Below are 12,458 nucleotides of genomic sequence, written 5' to 3' on the forward strand. Positions count from 1 at the left end.
TACTTGAGAAAAAGTGAAATAACTCGATTTTCCTCAAATCACCCACAGAAGAAAACGTCCCCAGATTATAGCATCTTACTACTTCCTGCTTTAGAGAACAAAGGAGGGAGAGTAGAAATAATAGAAAATGTGTGCGATGTGTTATAAGAATTAAATTCTTCTTGTTGAAAATATAAAATAAAATTTAAGAGGAGTAAGCTTTTCAGAGAGTAGTAGACTCTGTGCCTTATGTTATCATCTCCCTCCAAAGAGCAGGAGCCCCTTTTGCTGACATCGATTAAAATAAACAAAAAAGGGTATTGGCACCATTTAAAGAAAGCTAAGCGCTGATTTGAGGAAGTGCTGCATTGGTATATGTAACAGCCACAAAAATAAAACAAAAAGATTATACATTTAAATAGACCTGCAAACTGAACTAGAGCATCACTCCTCAAGGATTGGAGAAATCTAGTCAAAATGTTTTGTTTCATTAATATCTGATTTTAGCTAATTGTGATCAATTCTAAAACTCAACTCACTTCTAAATTGTGGTCTCTGGGGGGGCTTTTACACAGTTGCAAGAAATTATATGCAATGCTTTTCAGAAGGTACCACTTAAAAAAAAAACTATTTTTTCATAGGCCAATGCTTGAAAAAAATTTTCCTTCCATGGAATTCAGATAAATTTGGAAAAAATGTATACATCAACTTAAAGTGCCAGCACGTTCATATGAACTGGGCACACAATCTATTTACTGAAAAGAAAAATATAGTACTAGAATCTTCTAAGTGTCAATACTCTTTGACTTTGTAAAAGGCATTTTAGGCAACTTTGGAGGTATACAATCTTCTAAATCAATGAAACTCTGTATAGGCTTTCTTTTTTTTTCTCACTTACACACTTGTGAAGGAAATGTTTAACGTACCTTTAAAATTTGTGTAAATTAAATTGGAAGTATTGTTTATAAACTTAGTAAGTCCTTATGTCAGAGGAAAGCATCTATAAAGAAGGGTGGGCAAAAGGTCTTGGAAGTTTAGATTTACATAATTCCAGGAAAATTCAAGAATACAAGGATAGGACCATCAGTTATAGATCATTCTGCTTTAGTACTTGTTTCTTTGGTTTTCAGGGGTCCTTCTGTTTTGCTGTTGTGGGGAAAGTTAACAAAAATTACATCTGGAACATTTCCAATTTTTTCTGCTGGCACTAAAAAAAAAAATGGTAGCAACAGCAATAAAAGCTTCTATAAAAATCATTTGAAAATTGCTAGAAACCTGAAGCATAATCTTGTTGGTGTGGTATTACTGATGTCTCACACTCTTTAAAATAGAAATTTCTGTTGAAATTTAAAATTACCTTCCATATGTCCGGTACAATCACCCTCTTTTGTTCAGTGATATGAAGGCTAGTAAGACTTGAATCTAAACTACAGGTGATATAGACATGTCTTTGTTTTCACATTAACATTTCTTCTTAAGCGATGCTCCCTTTTTAGTCCTTGAACATGAAGGTCACTTAAAATGTCCTTATTGTTTGTAATAACTTTTAGAAAAATCCATATGTTGTTTAATAGCAGCAGGCTTTCTACACAGGAAGTACTTGATAAGGTTTCCTCGGGAGCCTATTGTCTTCAGATCATTGTACTATATTCCCATCGCCTCTGCAAGTTCAGTTCCTCCTTTGCTTGTGCTTCCTCCATTTTTTTTTTTTTTTTAAATCATTTGGCTACACAGAGCTGTCTCATGTCATTCTTTGCATACATCATCACTGTTTTTTCTCTTTGCCTGCATAATGGCCCAGCTTTTCTGAGAGTCGCTGTTGTCCAGAGTGTGATCCTTTACTAAAATGGGGATTGAATGAAGGTGGAGCTCAAATTATCTAGGAGCAAAGGGAAACCAGGCATTTGAAAATGACCCAGAAAGGAACGAGTAATGAACCAGAGTGGCCTCAATGAATTGCTGTAGAGGGAATTCTCAGTTTTGACACAAAAGGAATGCCTGGATACCAAGGAAAACCTAGGGGGAGAATCTCGGTAGGAAGCCTGCCTCATCGGCTGGTCAGCCCGGAGGGCTGAAGCCAGTAGCTCTCCAGATAGGAACAGAAACACATGTATTTTATGAGTAACAGTTAAGTATTCAAACATGCTGTTTTGGAACACAAGGTACTTTGAGGAGTTGACATCCCTTTGTAATTCATGTTCATTGTTCCTCTAAGTAAAATATGTGTCTCCCTTTAGTTATTCTGTTAGGAATTGTACTTTAAAGGCAAGAGGACATTTTTGATAATGCACATCTTAAACTTTTCATTAAACTACCAAATTTAAATTCTACCTTTTTGTGCACTCTGACATTTTTGTCTGGCATTTTCATTAATTTTGCGACATACATAAATGTAGCTGAAATGTTAACTGATCAATACTTTGTCTCTCTCATGTAGCACTAGCGCTCCATTCCCTAAGGACCACACAGCAGAACAGAAATTAAATGTGTAAAATATCAAATGTTAATGTTAAACACAGCGGCACTTACTGTATAACGACAGAAAAGGCTAAAACAATTCCAAATGGACAGATGGTACCACAAATTATCTACAATCCCATTTAAAGATTAAAGTTTGTCCTGTAAAATAATTCTTTGACGCACACTGAAGTGTGTCCTTTTTACTGATAGCCCGGTTGTCCAATTATTTTTGTGCTCATTAAAGTGAGAAATGACAGTACTGAAAAGAAAGAGAGAATGTACACTTTTTTTTTTTCCATGTTGCACCCACTGACATCCACAAGAACACAAATGTCTGGTCAAGAGCCTGATGAAAATTAGGCCCAATTTATGAGACATTTCCACGTCTACAATAGATGATTCCCAAAGACAAGCGGTTGTGCCTTCCACATCACATACGTCTGTGTTTGCTCTTAAGCAGACAATATTCATAGTAAAATTTAGAAACCTAATTCATAGCACACAACAACAAGGACATTCATTCCCAGGAACGTGTTTGCTTATATTTCATCCATCACCTTCCAGGCCGATTTCCACTTCTAATACTGTAAGCCAGCTTTGAACCTTCCATAGAGCACAGAGGTAGCACATAAAGAAGCCAGGGCAGCTCTCCCCCTGCATTTCACATACTCTCCACTTTAACTGACATAGGGACAAAAATTATTGTTTTTCCATTTTAATTTCATTATTCTACATTTATTTTTGGATAGTAAATTAGAAAAGAAAAATAAAATGGAATAGAAAAAAGGCACTTAAACATAAAGTTTACTGATCTGGGCCTAAAACCAAGCGGCATAATGGTACAAATGCATGTGCTCCATGTGAGGCAGCTGCATTTATGAAAAAGTGGGCCAAGTGGAACCAATATTATAATAATAGACCCGTGATCCATCAACAGGGAATGATGGGAACAATATGTTTATAACAATGGGGTGCTGCTCATAGCTTCTCCTAATGGAAAGCAGTTCTTTTCAAAAAACTGGCCTAAAAAAGGCTCTGGTTATGCAATAATAAGATCTTTGAAACATTTCATTTTTAAATACATCATTTAATATCTACAAGATGAATAAAAATCCTACAACAGTTATTTTTTCCCAAATCGTTATGATATTAAGATTACAAGGTACATATTTTAAAAGCTCTTTTAAAAAGGAAATAATATCCACGTGGCTTGGGGCAAGGTACTTAACTTGCCTGTGCCTCAGCTTCTCCCTCTGTATATCAGGAAAATAATAGTATCTACCTCAGAATAAGGTTGTTGGGAATATTAAATTTATTAATGCATGAAAAGCACTTTCATGCTTTAGTGCCTGTAAAACAGTTCTTTGGCACGTAGACTTGTAATAAATACTAGTTGTTGTTATTATTATATAAGGATCTTTTTGAATCAGAATTTAATCTGAGGCTAAAATAGATGACTGAGAGAGGATTATGAAATAGTTTAGAATTCAAATGGAAGGTCTAGGAAAAATTGCTACAAAGCATTAAGCTATGTCTATCATCATTTAATAGCTAGCTTTATTAGAGCAAACCCTTATTTATATGGTATCATTGGAGAAAGTTTCTCCACATAAGAAAAAAATTTCAGAATGACTGACTGACTGGATCATTGGTTGGTCTATTGATTTAGACAGTCATTTTCATTGGGAGCCTACTAACGCTAGATACTCTTCAGGTGATGCTAAAGTCCCAGGTGAAAAAGGCAGGGTCCCCATTCTCCTGGACTCTTAGTTCAGGTTCAGATAAATGAAGCTGGCTTTTGTTTTCATTGTTTTAATAACATTCAGTGGAATGTAATTCAGTGCTTCTTTTTTTTTTCAATAAAACCATTAATATTGTTGTTTCTTCTCAAAAGTACTGTTAATGTGCATTCCCATTGTAGTTTTTGGTCTCTCTTTTTTCACCATCAGTGTCAGGAGTCCCTTTTCCTACCTTTATTGTGGCCTCCCCCGCCCCCCTTATTCTGAAAGCATCTTGCATTCAGCTTGTGTTTTGTAGGACCCGGTCTGTTAGGAACTGACCACCAGCTAAGAGAGAGACTAGTACATTTCTTCCCCAGTGAATTTTGACTCCCTTTCAGTGAAATTACTCAAGTACCATCATGTACATGTAGCTAAGTTTCTCAGAGTTTCACTGCCTGATTTTTTTTTTCAATCAGAAAGAAATTGTGGAAAAAAAGTCTGCCATCTTGAATTCATTTTACATGAGTGACCTCTAGAAGCCAGATGAAGTTTATGAAAACTTACACACACACTGTAATGCTAAATTGCTCAAAATGAAGGTTCCTGAACAAATGATATAATTATATAGGTTTCTCTCTTTTCAAATTTCACACATAGCTGTGAGGAATGACTTTGGAAGGAGTGAATCAAAGATGGCAGCATGACATTTTCAGTAGAATATTACTGTGTCTCCTATAAGGCCCCTTGAACCTGGAAGTAATGGCATAAAATACACACAGAAACTCAATATCATTTTTTCCTCATTAACATCAAAGTGCCTCTATGATGCTGAAAAATAATAATAAAGTTTGTTTAACAGTACTCTAATGTATTTATTATGTGAAAGGGCTAAATGCAAGAATATTGAAAGAGGCAGATTTTCTTTTCTAAAACTTAATGATGATGACAGTCACTTTCTTTAAGGAGACAACAACATGTCTATGGGAAGCAGGCTGCCTAACTTTCTGGTAACTTACAACACAAAGGGACATATACACTCTTTGTTCCATGGGCTCAGACATTAATGAAAGTCCCATACAAGGCCTGAGAGGAGGACAGAGCTCAAAGTACTAAACAGATGTGCATACACTCATTTGAATGGTAATACTAAAATGTTGATTTGTTACTATAATTAAAACTCTTCTTGTAAGCCCCTTATAATAAAGTCATATTCTGAGAAACCGGCAACTGTAAGGAAGCACGAGGTACTCATATTCTAACAAATATGACAATAAAATAAAAGATTTCAAAAGAACGACTCCACTTAAACTTCAAACCGAAACCCTGAATAAGCAAAAATAATGTGAGAGCGGAAAATCCCAGCTGAAGCTCAGAGGAAAGTATTCTTTCAGATTTTCTAGCTTTGCAAGTTGGTCTCATCAGCAGTTTTTAAATAACCAAAGTAAAAGGCTACAAGATGAACATTGTCAGAGGACTATTTGGATCTATCAAACTCTCACTCATGCCTTTTTAAAAGCTGGAAATCTCAGAAATAATAAAATGTGCCTTAAATAGGTCACATCCACTTCCAACTGATTCACATATTAAATTACTACCAACTAGCATTCTACTGCCAAAGATTTTCATATTTTGAAAAAATATCTACAGGACAAATAAAATTAAAATGAAGATGGTCAAGATTATTATTATTTTTTAATGCTAAGGACTTTTCTTGGCTCTGCTATTGGGATTTGGAATTATGCAATATGTAAAATTTTACATTTTAACTGTCACAGAGAAAATTATACATTGGCTGAGATGTCTTATATTCCGGAAATCTGAGGCGGGGATGTATTCTTGGACTCAGACCCTGAACAATCCATCAGGTTCCTGCCCACGGCAAATCTGCCCAGTCAAGTCTCAAAATAGAAGTTTAAAATGGCCACATCAACATAACTGTAACTATTGCCACAGAAACATGCAGCTATGATTACTGAATTTAATGAATAATAATGTAAGTAATACAGTATGATCATACCACAAACGCAGCGAGGCTCCTTGCGGGTGAATCCCAGTCAAAGCAACTATTAATGTAGTATGCAGCATTTACAAGCACCATGACACAACGCTTCATTCTGATAAAGTTTCTTAGTAGCAGCTATAGGAAGATGAAAGTATTATTAGAATTTGCAAGACTAAAACCCATCAGATATGCTACAAAATTCTTCAAGATTAGTGTGATTTAAAATGGATTCAGAAAGTTAATAAAGTTGTAAGAATATACCAAGCAATTTGACTCACAAGTTAGAAGAAAAGAAGTATCTCTAGAGAAGGTGAAAAGAACTAAATTATAAGTGCAATTTCTTCGTTAAATATATTTGCATAAATAATACTATCATGCAAGTTGGGCTACCTCTGTTCAAAAGAAAAAAAAATCTCCAACAGATCAAAAACATTTTTTTTGCCACTTAGAATACTGGGAACCTTAAATATATTCAAGAATTCTGAAGTCCTGTGCTTTTAAAATGCTTTAAATGCTTTAATTTCAAGATATTTCAAAGTGAAATGGATAAATAGGGATGGTTTTATTTAGGGCCTTAGGGAAAAACCTGTCAAGTATTGCTTTATTATAGAAAACTAACATTTTTTTCACCATTTCAGTAGGATTCTCCCTTTCTTACTATCATAGTCTCATTTTCTCTCTCTCTTTTCCCTCTTCCTCTCTCTCTCTCTCTCTCTCCTTCCCACAATAAATTTCACCCACATTTTCTCATTACTTTTTCATAATATTAGATTTAGGGAAAAATGTATGGCAAGTACTTTATAAAATCTGTTACTAAAAAAGGTATATGACAAACTATTATATATAAAATAAGCTACAAAGATATATCGTACTACACGAGGAATATAGTCAATATTTTATAATAACGACAAATGGAACAAACCTTTAAAAATTGGGAATCACTATAGTGTACACTTGTAACATATAATACTGTACATCAACTACACCTCAATAAAAAAAAAGAGATAGAAAAGCTACAGATATTGAACAAGAAGAAAAAAGTACATGAGAATTGATATAATTTAAATTAAAAATTTAAAATTAAGGCATGACTGCAGCTGTAAGAAAAACAGCCCGTACGCTAGATATAGGTTCAAAAAATTATATACAGCTATGTTAATAATTAGAGTAATATGTCTGCAGGTTAATGTTTTGCTACTTCCAAGTACACTTCAAGGCCGATCTGGTATTTTAAAGTAGATATGTAAAGTTAACTGGGGTCATATAGAAAAAATAATATATATATGTGTACATACAGATGCGCATACGTGCATACCAGTTTAAACAAGTTAAAATTTCTTTCAGGCAAAGTAAAAAGTGTCCCTATTTGTTTCCTTCTTGGCCCCTGATCACCTTACTTTAAGTGCTACTTTTATAACTTTTAACTATAACTGTGGAAATATGTAATCTGTATTTCTGTTCAGACAGGTATTACATTTGTAACTCACGCATTGTCTTTAAACAACTAAAGATTGCACTGTTTATGGTGAAGTGATTGGATTAAAAACAAAATATTTTTGGCCTTCTAATAGCACAGGAAATTATTAAAGATTTTAACACGCACAAATGAGTTCTGTAAACTTTATAACCTCAAATACATTTGATTTTAGCTGTGTTAATTGGAAGTAAACAATTTTGAAAAGGGGTAGCTTAGTACTCTTTTCTTAACTTGCTATCAAATCGAATTTAAAACTACAAGTCTAATTACGAGATATCAAGCATAATTTTAAATTTCTTCATGATATAAAAATCAGGGTTCCTGATTTTCTATTTTCTTAGCTAAAAATGCCAATAAAAGTTCACTTCTAAAAGATCATAGTTAAAATCTAATTAAGAGGAAGGCTTCCCTTAAAAGATAGAGCCCCCTCTCTCATGGATTAGAGGGAAGAGCTTTATACTGGGCTCACTTTACAGACACCTGCATCATACCTGTGGGTGGTCTGGACATATATTTGAACCTCAGCTTTTGGTGTTCTCATTTACACATTCCATGGCAATCAAACTGTATTTTATGTTCAAAATGATCATTCTTCTGCTAACGCATGAATACATATCCATTCTATGCAGAGCCTACAGTATCCCCTTTCCTTTCTGACCACCCCCATCCAACTTACTAGTTTGGTATTGTCCTTGTTTGATCTTTTAAGAAAAGGAAGGGAAAACGAGAAAAAGAAAGAATAAAAGAAAGAGCCATTTCACATCAGTAGATGATCAAAAATTCCATAGTCTTCCCCCCTCCATACCTCCAAAGTTTATTTGAATTTACGTAGATGTTTTACAGATATAATCAAGTCTTCCCAGAGGGATTAATCTTTCCTTGCTTTTTACCTGTTTAGAGAGTCTGTTTTCCTCTTCAATGTACTTCTGTTCTTTGGGTATTAATGTTCGTAAGCTGGCTTTCACCTATACATCAACATATGTGTCTGTTATGGATTAATATAGTACAAATGTTTACAAGTTTTTCACGCAGTTCAATTTGCGATAATTTCGAAAGTTTCAAAGTCCTGGCTGCTGTGCTCATAAAACATAAATGTATACAGTTGCACATGCATGCGCTTCCATTTCTGACGCCGGCAGGCAGCGGCCAGAGCACAGCCACAGCGGCAGCCGCCAGCTATAGCAGAAAGTGTGGGTGTGCCAAGCAGTGGCAGAAGCGTATTCTCCAGGATACATCAAGGTTTAGAGAAAATGCGGAATGACAGAAATTCTCTACAAATCAGGAACAAAAGCTTTCATGAAACTGAACTCTTTAGCAGTACAAAAAAGCCAAAGTTAAGACTTACAGCATTAAAAATCACATCTATTTCAAGATAGATGACCCCCTTTGTTGGCCCTGTCAGCTGCTTGTTTTTCAAGACGTAGGCTTTCTGTTCACCATTTTGAATCTGCGGGAAAAGGACATGACAGCCGTCTGTCTCGCGGTCTCCACTGAATACACTCCCTCGGTGACCTTTGACCCCCAGCTGCTGAAACTGACAGAGAACCCAAAACAACTGTGGCAATTCTGACAAGTACCTGTTCATTACCAGGATCAAGTCTGTCAGGAAAAATTAACTATCATGGGATTCAACATGGCCGTGCATTGAGTATGTTAAAATTTTTAGTGTTCTTATTACAGACCTTGGTTGAGAAATGACAGATATAGAGCTGAGGGTTTTTTTTTTTTTCCTTGAGCAAAAGCAACACAGAGCAGTGTGTCAGGTGAATGAAACTTACGGACAGCAATGGTATAGCAACTTTGCCCAGAAAGTCAGCACTTCGATCCCGATCTTCATCATAAACTGTCACTTCAAGAACTGAATGGATATCTTTAATGTTGCTGCATAATAAATATAGGTAAGGAAAAAAAGACTTCATCAGTGGGGAACAAGAACACAAATGCTTTTGAAAATTTAGATAGCTCTAGCTGATTTGGTATATATGTGTTTTATGTATACCATTTGCATACACATACATAAGGTAGCTTGGTATCTGACAGAATTTCCCACAATGCACCTTAGTAGACATGATGGTTCTATTATCTGGAACTTTGAATACAACTGTAACTTTAAGTTATAATTTTTCAATAAAATATAATTTCTATCTGGATGGGCAAAGAATAAGTTATTGTAAAAAACAAAAAATCAATAAGTGGCACTTATTTTTTTTTAGACTTGTCCTATTCTCATTATTACAATAATTCCCATCTTCTTGTTACTCCCACATAAAGCACCACCAGGTTTGATTTCAGCAAGGGTCACAGTATAGTTTATATAATTTTTCTTTTTTATCGTAATAGAACATCTCTTTATCTTTATAGCTGTCACCAAAACTCTGACTTATTTCTATTAGGTTTATAGTAAAAATTAACCAACACAGAGTACAGAATGAGGACAATGTAACGTTGATAGCTATTGTACCACCCTAGGATTTAGAAATTAAGTAGTGTTCCATTATGTTCCAAAGACAACATATGTAATAAACAAGTATGCAAGCTCTTCATATTTTGTTTCTAGAAAAATAAGCCCCAATTGTTGACAGCATTTATTCTTTGATCAAACTGTTTACCAAGAAAACATGAATTAAGAGAAAACAAAAAATGAATATATTCATTACCGAAAGACTGCAACCACATGTGAGAAAAGGCTTTATCAGAGCACAATCAATTAATGGCTTTGATAATTATCAAACCTATTCATTCAATTATGCATTCCAGAGAAAAACACTCTCCACAACCTTCTTAGGAGTGCAAGTCTCCTGACCAGGCTTTCATCTCTTATAAAAATGTGAAATTCCTTAAAGATAAATTGGTCAGATAATTAAATCTAATTAGTTACTGGCTCTTAAGCAAGGACATTATAAGAAATTAATGAGGAATTTAGCAGTTTCTCATATACGAAAATAAAATAAAACTATGTTAGAAAACTTTTAAGAAGTACTTCTGTTTGGAGAGTTTTCCTTTGTTCAGAGTTCATTTCTAAAGCACAGCTTAAAAAAAAAAAAAAAAAAAAAAACCACGGACTTAGGAGATAACTATAGTGTAGCATCGGCAGCTTTTACAGTGCATGATCGAAAAGATTTACAAACTTTTTAAAAAAAAAAAGAAAATTAACTCAAAGTGTTTTCTGGTACGTAGGACAGTACTTAATATTCTTATTGTGCTAAAATGCAACAAACCAAAACTAAAACATCTGCCGAATCCGAGACTGGATTGTTTGCTGATTTGAGCAATGGAACAAATAGAGCTTTGTCCTCCTTGGTGTCAGTGCAATTGGGGAGAATTTCAATAGAAAGTATAAAAGGAAGAAGCAGTACGGCAATTCAGTTAATCGGAGCAAAATCCTTCGTCAAATCATATATAAAATGCACAGTTTAAAAAAAATATCTGTGAAAACAAAGAAAAATGGCATACCCTTTCCCCAGGTTTCACTATCAGGAAGGTAATGCAATTATGCAATTCATTGTTGCTGGCAAAGGCAGGCCAGATTCATTGAGTTGTTAATCAGTTAAGAATAAACGCACAAAAATCTCAAAAATAAATATCATTTAGCAGCAGTTTTGAAATGAGCTCAAAGTAATGACTACTCACAATGTGAAGACTTTGTTCCACTCTGGATTGAGATTTTTGTAGACCGTATGTGTTAGCAGCCTATCATTGTTCAGTTCAACCACACAAAATGGGTCACTTTTACCTACAAGAGATATGGAGGGAACATTTTTAGTACAAATAGCACCCACAGTTCACAGTGTCGTGACCGTGACCACATCTCTTTTCTAAAAAGTTTTATAGAAAACAAAAAGTAAAGTAAAATTTTAAAAACTAAAAAATAACATCAAAATAGAGTTAGATGTAACTGGGTGTTGCTAACAATTGTGATTCAGAGCAATTTAGAACTTGAAAAAAGTAAAAGAGAGCAAATTACATGGCTGCTATTTTAATTTGCAATTTTTTTTTTACAAAACTATTACTATAACTGCTGGTTATGAGGGGAAACGTGATACATATCCATCCCTAAATCAGATTTTATTTAATTCAACGACCTTTGAAAGGTTCAGCCCCTTTACTTTAATGCATGTATTTTCCAACTCATCTGACTCACTAGGAACTGGTAATAGAAATTCCTAAACAAGTTTATTTTGGGAAAACTGTTCTATTGCAGAATTACAACATTTTAATCTGACTTTAGATTCTCTTCTGAAATATCTATGGCATCACAAAAAGGTAAATTAGACCCTCTGAGGCAGAAAAAAATTCTGCCATTTGAAACTTAACCTCAGTAACCAATCTACATGTTAAAGAGCAGTATTTTTTCTGTCCACGGAGAGTGAAGGATTTGGAAGTTATCATATATTCAGAGCCACTCTACTCAGCCATAGTCAAACCTCATCCATTCGGTAATTATATCTTGTGATGTCCTCAATATTTTTGTAATGTCATGTCCTGTATTGTAAGAACCCATAAAGTCATTGGCTCTATGGGGGCAGCATTAATGATATTAGTGCAGCATGTAATTTGTTTGATACCTTATACAAATGACAATGAAATCAATATTTAGAGAAAGCTGTCCAGAGGTCATATCTTTTAAACTACAATATTGATTTAGACTACATAAGAGGTTAATGTGCATATTATTAACTTTAATGATAAAGAATAATTGTTTTAAATGCATTGTGAATTGTAGTCACAGTAGTTTACACTTCTGTGAAAGCTTCAATATCACTGAAGATTTTCAATTAAATTTTAATAGGAAAGAATTCATTAGCTATCAGTGACAGAT

At 34.4% G+C, this 12,458-nt stretch overlaps 1 protein-coding gene across 19 annotated transcripts in view; it reads right to left on the minus strand.

Moving 5' to 3' along the window:
- The window catches only part of MCTP1 (multiple C2 and transmembrane domain containing 1), a gene marked incomplete at its 3' end in the record, with an annotated part of 559,050 nt that overhangs the window by 153,367 nt on the left and 393,225 nt on the right, over positions 1 to 12,458 (minus strand). For 17 of the 19 annotated variants that reach the window (XR_014239262.1, XM_082375756.1, XM_082375755.1 and 14 more), the window contains 5 exons: positions 11,270 to 11,372; positions 9,418 to 9,520; positions 8,985 to 9,086; positions 8,530 to 8,604; positions 6,178 to 6,297 (listed from right to left, as the gene is read on the minus strand). Coding sequence is in view for 18 of the 19 variants with exons in the window: in XM_082375756.1 (XP_082231882.1) it covers positions 6,178 to 6,297; positions 8,530 to 8,604; positions 8,985 to 9,086; positions 9,418 to 9,520; positions 11,270 to 11,372 (503 nt within the window). Of the gene's footprint in view, positions 1 to 6,171; positions 6,298 to 8,529; positions 8,605 to 8,984; positions 9,087 to 9,417; positions 9,521 to 11,269; positions 11,373 to 12,458 lie in introns of those variants that run through there. The other 2 variants (XM_082375752.1, XM_082375748.1) reach the window with 2 other exon arrangements.

The sequence above is a fragment of the Balaenoptera borealis genome, assembly GCF_965194805.1.
Source record: "Balaenoptera borealis genome assembly, chromosome: 2".
NCBI classification, from domain to species: Eukaryota; Metazoa; Chordata; class Mammalia; order Artiodactyla; family Balaenopteridae; genus Balaenoptera; species Balaenoptera borealis.